This window comes from Diuraphis noxia, unplaced genomic scaffold, assembly GCF_037042655.1.
Source record: "Diuraphis noxia isolate RWA-SAM2 unplaced genomic scaffold, SU_Dnox_SAM2 contig0004, whole genome shotgun sequence".
Classification (NCBI taxonomy): Eukaryota; Metazoa; Arthropoda; class Insecta; order Hemiptera; family Aphididae; genus Diuraphis; species Diuraphis noxia.
The window spans coordinates 64,371,628-64,393,758 of record NW_028301714.1 but is presented as its reverse complement, the minus strand read 5'-3'; the positions used below and the strand labels follow the sequence as shown (position 1 = coordinate 64,393,758).

At 28.1% G+C, this 22,131-nt stretch overlaps 1 protein-coding gene and 1 pseudogene across 1 annotated transcript in view; one reads left to right on the top strand and one right to left on the bottom strand.

Moving 5' to 3' along the window:
- Window positions 1-22,131, bottom strand: part of LOC107163461 (ATP-binding cassette sub-family G member 1-like) — a 25,058-nt gene extending 2,927 nt beyond the window's left edge. Inside the window, exons 1-8 of the mRNA XM_015510913.2 lie at window positions 21,499-22,131; window positions 13,663-13,780; window positions 12,372-12,561; window positions 5,865-6,010; window positions 4,886-5,124; window positions 614-733; window positions 409-554; window positions 46-214 (exon numbers count right to left, since the gene is read on the bottom strand). Of these exons, the coding sequence (XP_015366399.1) occupies window positions 46-214; window positions 409-554; window positions 614-733; window positions 4,886-5,124; window positions 5,865-6,010; window positions 12,372-12,561; window positions 13,663-13,780; window positions 21,499-21,838 (1,468 nt within the window). The 5' untranslated portion in view covers window positions 21,839-22,131. The remainder of the gene's footprint in view (window positions 1-45; window positions 215-408; window positions 555-613; window positions 734-4,885; window positions 5,125-5,864; window positions 6,011-12,371; window positions 12,562-13,662; window positions 13,781-21,498) is intronic.
- LOC149056345 (uncharacterized) lies at window positions 10,123-12,215 on the top strand (annotated as a pseudogene).

The window sequence follows — 22,131 nt, the reverse complement described above, 5'->3', positions numbered from 1 at the left end:
ATCGTCAATCATAAAATAATTAATAATATTAAGCTGTGTACTTACATGTAAGTACTGGGCCCATAACATGAGTATAAACAAAAAATACAATTACACTGATACAAAATTTGAAATTTTCAAATGGTCGATTACCATCTGATCCAATTCCATAGTAAATGCTTCCAAGAAGCAAAGCTGAGAATGTATGATGGAAAAAAGATATCCACAGTCCAGTCTGCACACAAACAGTTTAAAAAACGGTTTCATGAAAACGGTAAAGATTAAATAGGATTAAATAGGTAAAGTAATCTAGGATCAAAATAATGGTTATTAATACTAACGAGTTTTAAGGGGTTTTATATAGGCAACTCCAAGAACAAAGTAAGAAATGGGTAAAACACTTAAGGATCTTAAAATGTTTCAACTTACGGAATTCCTACAGAATTGTTTGGTTTTTCTTGCCAACAGTATAGAGAATTGTGTACTGAAAGATGATGGGTATTCCGCTTCGGATTGATCTACTTTTGGCGCATCATCAAATACTGGTGGCAATGTAATAAGCGTGTCGGTACGACCTAAACAAAAAGTTATGTATAAAAAAAAATGTTTCGTTTAGAGTTTGGGCAACACTTACAAAGTTTGGAAGTCGCCATTCCGTTTTCCATTTCGTCTAAATCGTCACATAATATTACTTTTCCATTTTGAATTTCTCTCGTTAGGTCAACTATTGTATCGTTGTCTAATACCTCGAAAACTGTGAAATAATTAATTTTTGTTATGTTATACTTTTGTCTTACACTGGATAGTATCAAACATAAACACACAGTTTACTGTTTTACTGTCTTAAACCTTCGCAGGCATTTATATCTTATAAAAAATAAATAAATAATATTGTAATAGAAAGAGAATTGATAAGACAATTATTATTGTCACATGTAGTGAAGTATGAACAGTAAAAAACGCTTTAGAGATAAAACGTTTAGCCAGTCGTGTTTAAAGGGCCCGATGCTAATGTTAATAATATTATTATATATTTATAAAAGAATAATACCAAGGATCAACCAAATTGTATAGTTTTTTTCTTAACCTATAAACTATAACGGGTAATATAATTCTATATAGGCCGCTTAGAACTCCGTTTTTCGATATTTTAATCTCGAACTTTATAATATTGTTTCTTTGAAAATAAGACAATTTTAAGCTTTTTTTTTTTACAAATTAATGTAAACGATTATTAAATGGTTTATTTTATTATAAATATTCTAAAAACAATCGGATTCAAATGCCAAATTAAGCTGATAAATAAACAATAAAATTAATCACGACCCTTAATTAATTTTTAAATTAATTTGTGCTCCAGAGCTGCAGAGATGAAGAAATCTTAAACTATGTCTTTAATCATGAAAATGATAATATAAAGACGTTATATTTGTATTTTCATTAAATATTTTCTTGAGAATTATTTAAATTTTAAGAATTTTATAGATTCTTAAATAATCGAGTCCAAAAAAAAAAAATTTGAGTGGAGTTCACTGTCCATTCGTAACAATATTATAAACACGGTGACTCGCAATGTCTCCAGTCAGTTTCTTATCTATTTAAAATTAAAAGTAAGTCTAACCTATTGCCTACTGATTACAAAAAAGAGAATTGTATGAACTACTTATGAAAAATATTGTTTTACATTTTAAAGTCTTAACTATAAAAATTGAACATTTCATACATTTTCAATCACAAAATATTTTAAATTTTTTCGAATTTTCGATGAATTTATTAAATTTTAGATTTCTGCTTATCAAAAACAAAAACGCACTTCATTCTAAATTCAATACATTGATTGGTTTAGAATTGAATAATGTGAATTGTGGCAGGAATGGTTTGATTGGATCTTGTAATAACAAAAGATGTAGGCACTAGACTAGGGAGTGTCGTACACAGAGTCGTCAATTGTATAAATGTTGGCATTTTCAAAGAATAAATGTATAATATTTATTTCTGTATATTTTTATTAGTTAGGTACCTAATAGTCGTAAAGGAAAAACTAGTAGATGAACTACAAGGCCATTTATATCATAACGTAAGTCGTAGGATTTAAAAATTCCAAATTTGTTCGATTTACTCCAAGGCTGTAACGGTTCTCAGTCATCTGATGTAATCAACAGTGTTACAATAATGGCATCTGGGATATTTTTTAAATTATTCGTTCTTAGTCAGTACATTTTAATCATTGCGTATAGTTGAGTCAAATATGACTATATTATAACTGCATTAATAATCATAAATTAACTCTCCTTATTTAAATCAGGTATAGTTACTACTAATGGAAAACTTAACTGGATTGTGTTATTAACAGTTTATCAACAAAAAAAAAGATTACAATATTTGGGAATTATAAACCTTAAAATATCAATTTTTGTACATAGGCTAAGGTTTCTTTCACTGATCCCCTCTCCTCCCATCATGTACAAAAGTTTTGTATTCACTACTGAGTACTACATGCCCGATATTATGTGCTATCACAAGATTGAGTATAAAGCCTTTTTTTAAGACATAATTGAGAACATTTATTGGTGTTTTAAATGTTTAGGTATACAGGAATAATAAAAAAGTAAACCTTCTCAATTGAGTATAAAAAATTCTGCAATACTACTAAGAGCTATGTCAAACGGTTCTGAACTATTATATTTTGTAAAAAATATCAATTTAAATAATTACAAAAATACAAATATGGCACGAATTAAAAAAAGCACGATTTTATCATTACCTCCATGCTACGTATTGTTGGCCTGTTAACAAAAACAATAATAAATACATAATCAGGCTAGGTTATTGCTTATCGTGAAGTTGAAATTCTAACATTTTTAGTTTTTGATATCTGCTTCCAACTTATCTTAATTGGAATAGTAATTTCATATTGGCAGAGAGTTTATTTACATTTAATTTAATTTCTTTGGCAGATGGTCATCTTATATTCAATTTAATTCATTTTAATCAGAGTTTTCGTTTTTGTTTTGAGCAATACTCCAACGACTGCTAGGATGTGAGGGTGAGGTGAATAAAACTATAGATTATTTAAATCTATAAACATCATACACAAATGTCTTTTATTCTCTTCATCCTTCTCCAAAAATTTTATCGTACAGTTTATAGGCTCCATTGTCAGTTTTCCTAGCATAAGCCCAAATATATTAATTATACATTTCAAAATTTCGATCGAATGTGGAAACATCTGATAGAAATTAATATTCTATGCTCAATCGTATTTCTAAAAAGGTATGCTCAACTATGTTCTATCGATATCATGAGCTGTATATTATATTTGCAAGGAGTTACATACATATTTTTATCCCGAAGTGCCCAGCCAGATAATGGTAAAAGTTGAATAGCGGTAATCTATAAAAAAATTCGTTTTAATGTAAAATGTAAAATATTTGGTAGTAAGTTGTATATATTAATATATTTCCTTAACTGTATACGACGTTTTAATTATTTTTATTTTGATGTCAGCATATGAGATAACTCGTTAAGCTACAAACATGTCTATCATAATACTGGCATTAGAATTATTATAGTATTATGGCTACAATAACCAGTTATTGTCTTCGAGGTTTGTTTATGGCATTTAATTTGATTCAATGCGTATCTAATGTACAAATGCATGACGTATAAGTCGGTAATGTCGGATATTTAAAAATCTGTGACGTAGGACAAGACGTTTTGTCATTGAAACAACTGTCCGTTTTCGAAGAACGCCGTAGACTGCGTGGCAATTAACTTATTGTTCTTGTCGCGTAAATTCTTAGGTAATGTTATGTTTAAAGTTTGTAACTCATGCAATTTTTGTTAAATGCTTCATATAATCCCGATCAGAGTAGGCACTACTTTTGATTTTATAGAATCCATCATTATGACTTCTTTCTCACCTGTACTTAAATGATTGATCCATTTCAGTGGTCACCGAGTCCGGGTGAAGATATTAAGATAGTTTCTAGCAGAGGACAAACATTTTTTAGGGGCCCATAAATACAGTCAAAATATTGATACCTAACCCACTTTTTATACTATTTATACATGAAACTGTAAAAAATTTAGTTTAATTTATACTAAACTCCCTTCTCCTTCTTTTATAATCCTAGCTTTGCCACTATATACATATAGACTAGATTATTTTAATAACGAGTGACACAAAGTATAACTGGTTGAATTATAGGCACCTAATGTAATATACTAATACTTGATCACCACCATCACCACCTTCTAGAAATCATAAGTTAACAGTTATTTCTGAAAAAATTAATAACTATTGTTGATATATGTATATAATAATAAATAATAATAAATAATATAAATTGTTAGTGGATATCAATATTAGTATCATTCACGTGAATTAGATTTCGACACGTGTTATTGTGTTTACGTATTTTGGCATTTATTGATTCACGCGTATGTTAATCATATACGAGTTTTATTTTGTAAATGCTTGACTGATACTTTTAATGATTAGGGTTCGGATCAGTTGCACCTATAGTGATATTGAAACTGGCAGTTCAAATAGTTTGATTGACCCACCTATCTCTTCAAATAACAGAGAAACAGGCTTAACTAATTACATATATATATACATAATTTAATGACATTCTTGTTTGATAAAATTATAGCAGCAAGATTAGCTAGAAAGCATACTTTATTATTTTACCCACCCGACCAATTTGTGGCGCCACTGGTTCGGATTTGTACTCATCTGCATACGGGTACTTATATATAATATTATATTTACAGCATATTTAACAATTTTCGGGGCATATATGCGTGATTCGTGTGATAGTTTAGCGCACACAAATCCTAGTCGTACATTTAAAATAAAAATTAAAAATTTCGTAATAATATTTAACAGCAGGCACCATACCAAAATCTGCTGGGTTGTGCGTGGGCTTGCAGACGTGTCCGACTTGTGCTAGGAACGGCACCAATTGTTTGGGTGACCCGTTGTAAATACAAGAGCCTCGGGCTAACATGTACACGTGGTCGAACATATGGAATAACGATGAGCTGGGCTGGTGTATGGTGCAGACCACGGTCCTTCCTTGTTTGGCGAGATCGACCAACAGGGTGACGCACTGCTTTATCGCCACAATGTCAAGCCCACTATATTAAAATACGTACGAAAAGTAATAATAGTATAATGTTGTATCGTATGATTCAAAATTACATGTATATATATATATTTTTTTTTTCATTATTATTATTGTTTTTGGGAGGTACACACGATATGTTTTGATATTCAACCTTGACAATCAAACTTGTTTTTGTAGTCGTTTGAATATATATATCTATGCATTAGTGTGTAATGAAAATGTTACATGCAGGTAATACCTATATTATTTTATTTGACTGTCTCTAGAAAGCTGTCTGAAACGTGTTCTGTGTATATTAGATATACTGCGGAAATGCGTGCATATACTCGTCACATATTATTACAATAATTACGACTGTATCCGTATACTGCAAAAATGTTGTATAAAAGTAGACTCTACACTTTCTAGTCATCCTGTACATAATAATATGCAAATAAGGATTCGATCTTCACGCAGACATATATTATATTTTTGCGAACTCTTGAAGTTGATCGGACACACTATCGCGCATATAATAGCTGATAATAAGTGGGTTATAGTTGGAATTTGGCACGAACCCCCGACTTGATCGGGAGACCTGCAACTCGTCGAACTTATGTTACTATATTTTGCACCGATTAACGTCCAATTCATATGACATAGTCTTGTGTAAAAATATTTAAAAACTCACGACCGCGGTATATAGAATGGACATCTGAGATTATTATTTGCACAGTTATAATATTAATATGATTTGTGATTAATACTCACGTAGTGGGCTCGTCTAGAAATATCACCGGTGGATTGTTGACCAATTCTAAGGCCACGGATAGACGTTTGCGCTGACCTCCGGATAATTTCTCCACATACGTGTTCCGACACACCGATACCCCTAAGAGTTCCAGCACCTCGTTCACCTGTAGGACAAAATTAATTACCTGTTTATTTTTAATTTATCCACTTTTACTTTATTGTAATTTGTGATTATTTAACTAGTTACAATATTATTATAATTGTTCACTATACTGAAATTATAGCAAGAGACCTTGCTTTATTAATGTTATGAGTATAGCTTACAAAAAAGTAAAAAATGTATTATTTATCCCTATTTGCTCCTAACTAAATCTTAACGGTTTTACCTATAGGTACCTAATACATAAATATATATTATATTTATTCATCTAAACTTTAATTAGTTGTCAAGATTTATAAATAAGAAAATCAATGGCAAGATAATATATTATATTGTATCTAATTGACGATAACTGCTTATGTAAGTGCACGTTTAGTGTATTATACCTAAATCCCTATCGAGGTTACTTCCTGCGTGTTATCCAACATCGTAAACGTTTAATATACTGTCAAAATGCTAATATCCGCATTCCAATTAAAGTAATACAAAATTTAAAATGTGGTTTTATTTGCATCGAGGAAACACAAGGTTTTTAAAATATTAAATAACACAGAATTCGGATGAAATCATTATACTGTTTCTCTAATAAATGTCTGAAGCCGTAAAATATTTAGGAATTTAATCGGGTTATTTTTTAAAATTGTATTATTTGCAATGCTGTTAATTAATTAACAATTTCTAACAAGACAAGTCTTATAAATATAGGAACACCTACCAGCAGTGCTGTGTTACATACATTGACGTTTCAAGACAATACTACAGTCGACTCTCGATAATTCGAAGTTGACGGGACTGTTGAAAAACTTGGAATATTAACGAGAGTTCAAATTGTTGAGTAGTTCAAAGTAACGAGAGAGCAAAAACATAAATTCTAATTACTGACGGTTAACAAAAAAATGTTTATTTTTTTTTTTAGTTTTGCACATAACTATTAGTTATTTCAGAAAATCAGGTGGTACATATTAGATTTATATATTGTTTTTAAATTGTAAATTAAATTATATACCTTTTTTTTTATTATTATTATAAAGTGTTACTGACATACAGGGCCATCAAACTTATTGATAATATAATAAAATGATAAACCTAATAATATTATACTATGTAAATTAAATTACTATAGCAAAAGATTATTATTTTTTGAAAAAATCTGTAATAATTCATCGAATTTGGTTTCATAATTTTTTTAATTTATTGATTATACTTTGAATTACCGAGCGTTGAACGGATGATACTTCAAATTGTCAAGTGTCCAGTTTTTCCAAAATTTGATCTCGAATTACCTAGTGTAATCAAATTTATTGCTTTTAATCGTATTTCCGTGTGATTTTCACGGGACCGAGCATTTACTTTGAATTACCAAAGGTTTTTAATTATTGAAGGTTTGAATTATCGAGAGTCAACTGTATTTTTTACCACCTCTATCAAAATATATTAAATCTACCTACACATTAAAATATTTTGCATCTTAGAGCGCATGCCCTATTTATCGACCTTTGGTATTGGTCTGCTTCGATGCCTTGTCGTATCTTAGATAAATGTATGTGTTATTGATACATATAACTGTGCGTGGTATTGAATGGTGTAATTTAAGGAAAACTGTGTGGTAATAACTGATATTATATGGAAATTTGTGAATTTGAAGACGACATTTTTTTTTTTTGAAAATGTGCGGTTGTGATGACCACTTGTTATAGAGATTCCACTTTTCGATAAATAATTAGGTAGTGAATTATGACTTGGTGCACCAATATTATAGGTATAAAAACCATTAAAACCCATTAAATTTAGTATGCATTATAATCATGAAGCATTAAGTTGAAATAGTTGAAATAATTGAATATTGAATAAATTGCTTATAGTTTCCCTGTATGACATCATATTTAATGTTCATATACATAATATAGTTGGTAGGTTCTAGAACAATTTTCTACGAAAATCCGTGAGTATGTAACTCGGAAAAATGTAAACGACGTTCGATATTGCACTTTGAAAATTATTATTATCTTAAATATTTACCTATTTCATGTGATTGTAAAATATAACATAATTGTATTGTTTAAAAATATAAATAATTTTAATCTTGTTTTTATAAGTTCTTTTTGAACGGAAATATTCTGAAGGTAATGCCAATATTACGTTATAAAATATTAACTTAAATTGTGAATAAATAGTTATAAGTAACGTCACGTCATACTATGAAACACCAACAGAAGTTAATAGTTGTCGTTATTTACGGAGAGCTCTTCTGATCTTATGTTGTAATATTTTTTTTCAGTGATGGGTCTGCGGGAAAAACCGGTAATTATCATTAGTTTGTTACTTATATTATTTTGTTTGTTCATCTATTTATAATATTATAGTTGTGGGTAAGAGGTAACCTGTGGTGTCTGAATGTCTATTAAAAATATATAGATAAATTGAATTTTTCGGGGTAAAAATATTCTATAGATACGTTGTAAGTACCAAGAATTTATTAAAAATTAAAATAAATGTATTAATTTTTAACATTTTTGCAAAAATATGTCGTAGAACTATCTGCATTTTTTACGGGTTTTTAATTGCTTTTGAATCTTTACTACTTAGTTCATTATTATTTAAAATATATAACTATTAAGTATAGTATATTATTAAGTAAATAATATCTTTTTTAATTATTTAAATAATGTTTCTTTTAGTGAAAATTACGAAGTAAGAATGTTTCAAAACATGCATTAGGTAACAGAATTTCTACTTAGATTTTCCTCTCCATCAAATGTATTTTAATTAAGGTTATAAACTTGTAATTGATATGGCTAATGATAAAAAGCATACAATAATATTTAAAATTTAAAAACAAAAGCCTAATAAAATTATTAAATATAATAATTCACGTACATTGTAAATTAAATGTATATTGATAAACAATAACAATAACAATAATAGTAAATAAAATGATAAATAGTACATATTATTAATAAAAGAAATAGACGTATTTTAAAAATCAAAAATATAAAAATTAAATCAACTAAATGCTAGAAATTTTTTAATGATAATAATTTTTTGAATTTGAAACAAAATATTACCCAGGTCCCAGACTATTAAGTTAATTAGAGTATTGACGATTATATAAATGTTATTAAAGAAAACCTTTAAAAAAAATAATTACTCAGGTACCTACTTCAAATGTGTGGTAAATGGTAATAACACATTTATCAAGGCCCATTTCAAAATAACATCACAAGTAGTTTAATTAACACAAATTAAATGAAATAAACTTGTCCATTAGTTGCTGATGAAATGCACAAAATTTTTAGAAAAAAATTAAATAGATTACTTAAAATGATGGACATTAATTACTCTCTTAGTACTCACTGAAATATAATTAACATAGTTTTTATTAGTATCTATCTCAGACTATCTCTACTATAAAGTATAAATTATTATTTAGTTTCTGAATATAGATAAGTGTATTTATAGATGGTAATTTGTATACTAATTTTAATATATTTTGCAACTTGCAAGTCTCATTAACATATAAAAATATTAACGTAGGTACCTACTGTATCTTAATTTATTGTTGTATTTTGGTGACCGTATTTTATCATAAACAACTAATTTCGTTTTAAAATAAATCGATTAGTTAAATCAAATTAAAATAACAAATCGATGAATTATAAACATTTTGCTAAAAAATCAAAACATAACATTATATTCAAATTATTATATGATCATCTGATGAATAGTTGCCACCTGATTCACGTGTCTTAAAATTCTTATGTCCGGGTAGAATTTAGGATGTATCACCTACTTATTTCCCGGTAAACTAATTATTTCGACCAGCAAGCTGCACGTGATTGTGTTTACAAAGTACTTACTCTGGTGTGTGTCATGACTCATGAATTATATCGACACATTGAGAAAACAAAATTATTTTGTATCAAGCATTTTTTTAAACATATAAACGCATTATCATAATTATCTACTACGTATTATCGAGATGCTAAATTCTGCAGCGTCCATTTTCAGTTTTAAATCATATTTTTTTTTCCTTGTACTACCCAAGTAACCTTATATAACTTTAGCTCTTTAATTAAATACATATTTTACGTATCAACGCGGTGGGCATACTTAAAAATGTCTGTGATAATTTTGAATAGGTATGATCATAGGTTTTATTAAATCTTACAAACAAATTTTTATCCGGATTTTGGTGGTAATATTACCTAGATATATGTTAATTTTATGATCCACAGGTTTAACATTATTTGCTATATAAATAACACGTTTGATAATTTTATCCATGTATTATATTACGATATATACAGCATGGGTCAAGGCAATAGTTATAGGTTATGTCCTTAGATCGAAAACGGGTATCTTACACACAGTTGTTTGCGAATATTTACTCCAAATGGCAAATGTGTGTACACATAATATTATAATAATATGTATATTGAGCTTTTCCTTGGTAAAATAAGATAACACTTTTACAACCACCTATGATAATGATATGATAAGCAATAATTGTTAATGATCGAAGAAAAGGTACACATGAATCGTGTAACGTACCTGTATTAGAGGTATTAGTTTTTTCACACTTGAGAAAACAATCAACACCATAATGAGGATTGAACAAATATAGGCAATCGTTTTCATTTTCATTTCGACATTGTATGTTTTATTATAGGTGAGTAATTTGATTAAAAAATTAATATATTGTTTTTAAATTTTAATCGTAAGTTTGTATTTGATCAATAATTATTAATTTATATTACATATATTATATACAAAAAATAAAAATGTGTTAGGTTTTGTTTTCAAGTATAATATACCTACATTTATCTATTAAATTGAAAATGATCATGGAATTTATATTGATTACATTATGTAATTATTTTTACAGCGGAAATGATTTTATTTATGTTTTTATAAACGTTTACATTTGTTTATCGTGCATAACTTAATTTAAAAAAAAATGTGCTGTATTATAATGATGTGATTGCATTTTAATATTTCATTATCTCATTTTCATTAAAAAAATTATAATGTATTAACTAGGTATATCAATAATAATATACCGTTAGTAAATTATTATTACGCCAAAAACATATCTTAAAATATGTAACTAAAATTAAAAATCTGTCTGATCACATCACCAACCATATTCTTCACAACCCATTACGCCCTAATCTATCAGCCTCTAGAAGAACATTATTTGAAAACTTTAAAACTATTAGTGAAAACCTATCCTTCCAAGCACAAACACTAAATAAAATTCAACCGTCTCACCCTCCCTGGCTCTGGTCGCCAATCATCAACACCAAACTGACTGAATACTGCAAACAAAACACTGACAATTTAATTATACGAAACCAGTTTCTGGAAATAATACACCAACAATTCCCGGAATACACCCAACACCCAAATTTACACCGATACCTTTAAAAATACAAATGGTGTGGGTTTCTCCGTCATCTCAAACCAGGAAAATAATCTTTTCCAACTACCGCCTTCCACCAGTATATTATATACAGCCGAAACTTACGCTATTTATGAAACATTAAAAATTGTCTTATCTTCAAACCCGGAAAATTGCAGCATTATCATCAGTGACTCTCTGAGCGCCCTCTCATCAATATCAAACCCCTATTCAAAAAACGAGCTCGTCCAACATATCCAGAAACTAATATCTGAAATAAATAGACCAACAAGCTTCATGTGGGTCCCCTCTCACATTGGGATACCCGGAAATGAGAAAGCTGACTCTATAGCCTATGAAGCCACCACATCTCCTTCCTCCACAAAGATAAACACATTAACCTTATCCGAAAATTTCAACATTATACATCATAAATTAATGGAAGAATGGCAAAAATTCTGGTCTAACCTATCCCTCTCTAACAAACTGAGAAACGTAAAATTATCTATTAAAAAATTAAAATATCCTCCCAACACTAAACGAAGAGATGAAGTAAATATCACTAGAGCTAAAATAGGCCACTCACATTTAACTCATGCTTATCTCATAAGAAAAGAACCAGCCCCAGTATGCGATACTTGCAATGAGACACGAACACTAGAACATATCATCATTAATTGCACCAAATACACGGAAGCCCGCAAGATCCTCAAAAACCCCACCTCACTCACATCATGCACTCAATGAAGACAACACGGACGCAATCAATGCATTCTTCCATAGCATAAACATAAGTCATAAATTGTAAACACATGTAAATACTTGTAATAATTATAATGTTCATTTATTTATATTAATTTAATGCAGGCTAAAGGCCTTTGATGTCGAAGCTTTAATAAATTTATATATATAAAAAAAATTATTATTATATATGAGCAATAAATTAATAATATTATTTACTTACAGCTTTATTTTTGTCTTCTCTCGATAATTCACTACCAATTTTTAATCGAGCTGCGTAACTCAATGATTCTAGAACTGTTAGTCTAGGTTGGAGCAGATCTTCTTGCATTATGTAACTGGAAAGTTTTTTGAAAAGTTGCATATTCCTGGGATGACCATTTGTAAGAATTTGTCCTTTGATATCACTTCTCCTATAGTAATAGTAAAACAATTATTTATATTAAACTTTGTGAATGATTATACGAAACTGACTTAAAATTGATATTTTATAATTTTTTTTTAATTGATAAATATTTTGTATAAAGTTATTAGTTAGTATAAAGTATTAAAATCAATGATGTTCGAGAGTATCGTATCTCTTGAGTTTTTGGTAATTTATAATTAGGGCCATCACTTGTATGCATTTGCATATTTTTATTGGTTGGTCAAAAAAATATCTATAGTTAATACCAAAATTTGTTTCATAACCTAATGATGCTTATTAAAATTGTATTTTGTATATTATGATATTTTTGAATTTTCAGGCTGTATTTTGTATATTTTGCAATATAATATTTAGGATCTTAAAGACTCAGGAATTACTTACATAATATTAATTTGTTTCGCTCATATACCTTATTATGGGTAATATATTATGGGATATTTTAAAGGTATATTTCATAGATTTGTAGGGCATATAATATTGTTGGTCCTATTTATATTCTTATTATGACTTTAAGAAACGTGTTCGACAGGATTAATTTTAATCATGAATATTAGCTTTATCAATCCAAATTCGTATTTATAGGCATTGGATTTGGTCAAGGCTGGTTGACCAAACGGATGTTTTAAAATTTTCTTAGTACTCAACAAGAAGATAAAAAATATCTTTATTAGTTCTTAAAATCTTAACAAAAAATAGTTATAATAATAGCATCTACTGTATTAAACTGTGAATTTTCCATGTTTCTTGAGGTTCAATATGACTATATAACTCGCTACTTTTTTATGGTTAAAAAAAAAATTCAATCAGGAAATAAAAAACTGGACCAAAATAAAATTGATTTCAGCTTATAAATAATGTTAAATTTCTAATCAAGTACTTATAATATATGCAATCCAATAATAAACGGCTCTATCGGTTATTGGTTGGTCCTTGGTCAGGCAATGTGAACGTTCAATACGATCATATTATAATATAGGATTATTTTTTTCTTTAGGAAACGAACGAACGATTGATGACCTACAGATGTTGGTATCAGATGAACAACCCACATATTAAATATAGATCTCAATGCAAACAGGAAACTTACACGTATCCAGCGAGTATGTTCATCAGCGAACTCTTCCCAGCACCGGAAGGGCCCATAATGGCGGTCAAATGTCCCGAACGAAAGAAACCGTTTATGCCTTTCAGTATTGTTCTTTGTCCTATAAAATGGAGTTAGTAAAAAATTATGCTAAACAAACACGGTTTAATTATTTTAAATATTATAAAATCGTCGAGGGTGATTTTTTAAATATAAAACACTTATTATTTCAAAATATTCATATTTTAATTAAGACCAAGCTGCAGAACTAAATATGTACCTATTGTCTATTGCAGGAGTATTACCAACCATTATGTGAATTTTTATTTTCCCTGGGAATTTGTGCTCTAAAATGTCACATATTATATGATATGAGACGTTATAAATTGGGGAAAATCCTGTATAGTAAAGAGTATCAAATTATCATTCAAAGGAAAAAGAATTACATGATATTTTTGAAATAGTTACATTCTCACTATATTTAACAACAATAACTCGTCTAACTATTTATGCATAATTCATATCAACAAAAATATATGTCATGTAAAATATAAAAAATTCAATGTCAAAAACTCAGTGTATATTATTGACATTTTAATATTATATTGTTCTAAGAGACTATAACAATTCTACGTATCATTGTTATAAATACAGAATAATGTTTTGATAGATAGCAGTAGACAGTAGGTATTTACATTTGCTACCCCTTGACCTGGCATTTCAGTACAAGGTTTTTTGTTTATAATACATCCACTAAAAATATTTTTTAAAGTCTAGAATACTTTTGTAAACATTATTTTACATACACATTAAAAATAAAAATGTCCTATCCATGGACTTTATAGTAACTCACGAAGGTCTAACGCCAATATAGTTGTTTTTCGCAATGTGGATACACCTTTTTTAGTTATTTAACCATAAACCTGTTTTGGACAATTTTAATTTATAGATCTATAATTTATTATTATTCTGTCAAATAACATAGGCAGTTAATAAAATTACATTTTAAAAGAAATCGATTTCCTGAGTATATTCGTACTATTATTCAAACATAATTTAATACATAATGTTATAAACAAAATAATGATACAACCAAATCTAAACATGTAAGCAAACGTAATGTAAAAAATAAAACAACTGATGGCCTTTGGTGTCGAAGTTGTAAATGATCAATAAAAAAAAAAAAAAATGATACAACGTTATGTTATTATTTATTAAATGTATTAATTATATTATTAAAATAATAGTTCATAAAATATGATAAAAGATTAAATAGACTTTTGATCATTCCTTTAGTATGTAATGCGATTTTCAGAGATATAAAAAAATATGGCAATTTGGAAGGCATTGACAAAAAATATATATATAAAAGTTTAATATTTTGTAACTAACTCAAATAACTTGATTATTTGTTTTCGATATTAAATTTATTGCCTTGCACAATTATACTTCCTCTATAATAAACTAAATTTATTTTATATATAAGCCTTAAATAATGAAAAAAGTATAGGTGTACTGTTAGTAACGAACCAGAAAAAAATTGATGGATCATAATTTAATATTATAAAATTGGTAGGAATATATTTTCAATATGATTTTAAAATCAATATAATATTTTCTTAACGTAACAGTATTTTGATCAGGGTCAGTATGATACAATTTTATTTTAAAGTTAAAATATTAATTCTTTAAAATATGTTTTTAATGTTACAAAAAACATAAATTTAAATATGAACATTTGATGTCTAATTTATTATTTTTGTGGTTATATTCACAATTCACTAGGTACAATCATTTGTTAATATCATGGTAATTTTTCAAATACCTACTTTGTATGTCAATAATAAAAATCATTATTTTCACATTTTCCTGTTTAACTTGAGAAATATAATTCTGTGTTTTATACTTAACCATTTAAGGTAATATTATTGACATAAAATAATAAATCCTACCGAGTTAATGAAATTATGGGAACAATCATACAACTCAATGATGATGAGTAGTAACATAAAGCCATAAAGGTATATGTTAGGTTAGCATAATAATAATGATAATGATAAAAATATAATTAAATATGTTTTTAACATGATAATAAAATCTAGGTATTAATTATTATCTTGAAACTTTCGAATTTCCGTTTTAATTCTGAAGGCTTAAATTTAATAATATGGTGTAAAATGATATTTACTTAAAATTTAAATTAGGTGTTCCTTATAAAAATTTGTAATATTTTTCATTTGAATGTTTGTATGTAGGTATGTCGATAGGACAATAGTCTATAAAAATTAATAAAAATTAATATTTCGCTAAATTAAAAATGTAGGTACATCTATACTTAAACAATAATTTATAATATAATATTTTATAATTTTAGGCCTTACAAAACAGAAAAAAATAATCACACATATTAAATGTAAAAAGTATAAACTTGAAGACGATTAGAGTGATATTGTATCGTTCCAGTATAAATCCAAGGTCGAGGGCGCTAGAAAACTGGTTTACAGAAATCAAGTGTTTTTTTTAACCAAGTAAATTTGCACATCGACTATCAATGAAAAAAAAATACATTCTAGCAATTTTAATTGAATATATGAGTATTGATTTTTTTTGTAATAACTTATGAACTAAAAATAAAAATCGTTAGGTAATAGCATTATATAATTATATAGTACTTATACTAAGGGGATACTTATAAATACACAATAAAGGTATTGCCTACTATATAAATTCGCATGAAAACGATAATTAATCGATTTTTATAAATACAAAATATTAATTAGCCTATAGTTAATAAAAGTGCATTATTGAATATTAATATGTAATTAGCAAGGAATAATTGCAAATTATTTGTAAAACTCGTTCCCATATTTTCAAAGATACATATCAGTTAACTGACATGACATTTTTTTATTTATATTTATTTTGATATTATTATAGCTATTATAACTATTAAACTGGTTCTGTGATTGTTATTTTTAACGATTTTTTTCAAGTCTATGTTGGATTTAAATTTGTGACTATAGATAGTAGATACATTCGTACATAGTATCTATAGGTAATTTAAACTGTATTTATTTCAATTATTATTGTTAGTTACCAATAATATAGGTTTGATAAATGCATTTCAAATCACTAAATTTATTTTAGAAATCCTACCTATTTTACTTAAACCGATTAATTACGACTTTAAAAATGTCATGTAACATACCTAGCTATTATAAAGATCGCAAACCTCACAAACCATTATTTTGTATCTATAATCTATACATTATATATAGATCTACATATTATACAATACAGTGTACCAATTTTTTTAGTAGCAAATAGGTAGATTTAAAAAAATTGTTATTAATTATTTTTCTACAGAAAAATAATAATATGGATTCTTATTAAAGTTATTATTAAGGAAAAATTGTTCAAGGACATTTTTGATTCTTACAAAACGTGCTTATGTTATTACAATGATACTATCTTATAATGGCTATAAACTAGCTATAATATACGATCCACTCATCACCCATTTAATAATAACTTGGAATTAATTAAGGAATTTAAATATTTGGATTTTATATTTTTCGAAATTATAAGTGGAATAGCTAATCGCTAATTGCAGATTAGATTATAATAAGACAATGTTATAAACTTTCAACAACAATTCAAATTTTATGTACTTATAGGGTTTTTAACAACATTTTAATTTTGATATACTTAAAATATTCCTCATCCATAGTTGGTATATTAGAATATTAAAATATCAATATAAGAACATTAAATGGTGGTCTATAAAATCTTTTATCTAAAAATATACCAAAAAATAACGAAAATAACAATATTATAAATAAAGAATAATTTTACCTATAGATTCCATTCATGTTTTGTTTTATTAGGTACTTAGTCACATTTATATACCGTATATAATTTTGTGATGAAAAATATTGCAAAAAAACATAAAATGCAATTCCTAAAAATAAAATGTATAATACTAAAAATATGAAAAACAATGTAAATATTTTGATGGTTATTTTAGTATGTATGAAATAGTTGATACTACTATATCCTAAATGTACGTATATTGGTTAGAAAATAAACCCTGCTGTCAGACGAATAAAACAGAAAATATCAAATTTAAGCAATTGAAGAGTACTTATGTTTTAAATTTTTGAAACTTTTTTTATAAACTTTGATTTTTAGTGAATATTAATATTAGAAGATCATTCTTTGATCGCGAATCGCGATCAATATAATGATGATTGCCTAACAAATACTAAACTAAAAGATATATGATGAATACATTTTTGTATTCAAAAAAAAATTGAGAAAATGCCTAATGCTATTGTTGTCAGTTGATTTTTAAACAATGGTAATAATATTCAACATACATGGGTCAGCTATGAATATCGTCATCATAATATTATTATTTATTAGCACACGTCATGATGAGTGTACCCGAGATCTAAACAGATCATAAAGGTTGTAATATTAAAACGTATACATTAGAAGTGCGTAAATTGTTTTACCTGATTAAAATGTATGAAAATCATGAATGTATTTTACAAGTTAAATATTTTTTTAAATGTATACATGGACTTATTATGTTCATTAAGCACATTACACATGTAACAAAAATGTGAAAAAGTGTTATATCAAAAAATAAAAAGAGTGAATACTACTCGTATTTGATATTTCATTTAAATTTAGAGGTTGACTTACTTTGTTTTGTAATAATTCATTGTTGCGATAGAGTAATAGAAAATATATATTTAAACTAGGATGACCATTATATATCATGATAACAATAAAAAAATAATTTTCATTATATTTCTAAATTATATTGTATATTATTATAGTTTTTTTTGTTTTTTTTTTAGTTTTTTTTAAAACGTACAAAACATTGTACTCTTGAAGCATGCTTTATTTTATAATATAATAATATACGTAAATTCATCAATATTGATTTTCGTGGTTATTATTTTTCATGAACATAATCGCTATCACTATTATAGTGCCATCATCAATACTTAATATTTTTGTCAACAAATTCAAATTCAAAAACAAAATTAAATATGTATATAAAATACATAAGTTTAATACTAATTACTAACTATAATAGTATAATTTATATTGTATATTAATACATTTAATATTTATAGGAATGAATACGGAATAATTTGAATTGACATAAAAAAGGACAAAAAGCATTTGAAAAAAAGTTCGTCATTACAATAGAGCTTAAAGCTAAAATAAAGGACAAGCCTGTTTAAAACAGAACACTTAATTGCCATAATTTAAACACCACCAACATTTTATAATTTTATGAATAAACTTTACTGATGGTATTCAAACCATATTTAGTGTGGGATGACATTTAATTCATATTATTTATTTTCGTATTAAACTTTATAATAAATTTAGTTGTTAATGCTGTGATATGAATAAAAAAAATAATATCCTTAATAGTTTGTTTATTAATAATATTATGCAAGTTTTTAAAAATTCACTCGATGTTGAATTTAATTTTAAAATAGTTCGGTAATTTAACTTAGAAATAAATTGTTTCATGTAAATCTAATACACACAAATAATATTTGGAACGTTTATAGTTTATTTTTTAATGATTTGTGATAATTATAGGTGCACTTGGTTTGTTCAAGTTCAGTTTAATAATTTGTTTTGCTAAGTGAAACTTGCTCATATTAGAATTTTAATCAATTTTCAACCGAAAAAGTTTATTATTATGATTTTAAATATTTATTTACATTGTTTTGAATATTATAATAATATAGTGGACACGTTAATGTTGTCATTTAGGTAATTATTGTTAATCGACGATAAATCTTCATAATAATATGTTATAGGTACTTCATTCTAAAACCCTAATCGTTTTCTTTAAGAGAAAAGCATGTTTGGTACATAAAATTGAATCATATTGTGTAAAATATTAAATAGTTATTGTTTAACTAATTTCGATTGAAGAATACTAATAAATAATAATAAATGTGAAATTTCCATATTAATTGTTGTACTATAGGAAATCACAGGAGGTCATCACTATCTAATATTTAAACGTTGAATTTATGAAAACATTTAAAACTGTCAATTATTTACGAAGTATCATAATGGACTTATTACATATTTTACTCACGTTATGTTAAATAGTCGTATTTCGTTTCACTTTGGTAAGAATTAGCTCAATTATTAGATATACCTATAATAATTGCTATAGCATTTTATTCGAATGTAATTATACTTATTAGTTATTACCTATCTAATATTTATACTTAACATAATAAAGGTTGAGGTACGTTTTCGTATTGAACGGTAACTTTGCGAAAATATTTTGTAAATAACTGTAATAACGGGACTTACCTTATAACATTCATATTTTAAGTGACATCTATTATTTATTCTTTTTTTTTTTTTATGCCCCACATACAAAATAGGAACGAGGTATCTACCTCTCAATCAATACATGTGTATCTAATTAAAATATTCTAACGGTTATGCGATACAGGTACGACGGCGATTCCTCGTTTTTATTATATTATGAACCTGTACCTACGTCATGTCGTTAACGTGATGTAACAAACAATAGATATTTCGTTGACACCAGTGTTTGAAATTTCTGGTAGGTATATTGTTATCGTGATCACCAACATGTTAGAAATTTCTATTGAATAATAATTATCTAATTTTTTTTTCTAACGTGACGCTTATAATGCGGCCGATATATAGTATAATAATAATAATAATAATATACAAATTATTATTATTGTTATTATTTATTGGTGGTTTTCGATTGACGTTGCACTTCCGAGACGAGTTAAAAAAAAAAATTACATAATATACGACTACACAACAACAAAAACAACAACAACAACAATGAGACATATTTTACGAGCCGTAGACATAACATGTCAGACTCGATAGTTTACGTGTAAACTGTAAAGGACCAGATCAACATTATGTATGAGGAAGGGGCCTATTATCCCAGGATGTAGTAAATTAAGAACGTTAAAATGAGGATGATGGTATTTTTCAACAGTTGCATCCACACAAATATTACCGATACAAAATTTGAATGAACCAATAGATGATAATCTAATTATATGGACATCATGCAAAAATATTAATTCCTATTCGAATGCGGGAAACGCAGGTCACTAAAACTCTTGCGGCTTGGCTGGACTAAAATTTGAGATTAAATTAATGGTTCACCAAAATTATACGGACATCATGGGCTGTTAAACCATTTTTAAGGGACCATTAGCTCACAGCTCACTAACGATTTGTTGAATGTGTTTGTACTCTGTCCAGCTAGAGAAAACGCGGTGGCCCAATGAAAACGGTTCTTTTGCGCACAACCACACGACATACTGCAATTGTGGAACCGGTCTCGATAGTTGTCGTATGGAGATGTGCAGAATCAGCAGAATCCTCTCGCTGGACAAAGTGTATTATAGTGATCGTTCATTGAACTCGACGTTTTAATCTCTCAAACTGTGTAAATGTGACATTGTGACGTTTAAATTACATGCTCTAAAGGATTAGTATTTAGGTATTTACATCTGTACAACAGGCATAGACGCCCGGATGAGGGGAAAGTTGTGTTATCTGTCCTCTTGGATTTTTAGAACTTTTTGTTCAAATTGAGTATGCTGTGATAAATTATTACACAACAAATTGAAAGTGGTTATATGAACAACAACAAAAATATCACCATTACAAAAATTCTGCAGTTCAGCCAATGGTTGACGATAAATATATTAATATTAATAAACATTCCTATTATACCTAGTGCTGGTGCCTACGTGTAATGACTTTTATTCGTGAACAACTCACCCGCTGTCGTGTTGACGGCGTATGTTAGGTCGTGGAATTCGATGTCGACGGCCGGTCGCTTCGCCTTGTGCGTCAACGTCTTCATGTCGACCCGGGTCGGGATCCTGGTGATCGGCCTGTCGGCGGACACGCTGAACACCCTCGTCCTGGGCGCTTCGACCAGCGGCATCTCTTCCTCGTCCGGCTGCACTTCGTCGGTGCTGCAGGCAGACGAGTGGTTGTCGTCGTCTTCGTCGTCGCTGCGGTTACCGCGGTTGTGGTCGATCGTCATCGCCGCGAACGAGACTGTGCTCTGCATGCGGTCCATCGGGGACCGCGGTTGTTCTTCGCCGGCGCCCATGATCGCGACGACAGAAAAAAAACTTTCGGTAGTTAGTTTGCAGTAATAAATAATAAAAGGCAAGACGAATATATCGAACACGGTTCACGCGGTCGGACGGCGGGCCGCGATGAACGACTACGGTGTTCGCGAACTTTTGCGGTCGCACTAAGGATTCGCACCGAATGAGCTGTGACCGGTTTCTGCGTGTCTGTGGTCGCGCGCACAGCATCAGCGCTTCTGCCGAGAGTGTAATAATATAATATTATTGCGGAGTCGCGTGGTCCGGCCGAATGAACTAGTTAGTCGTCGGG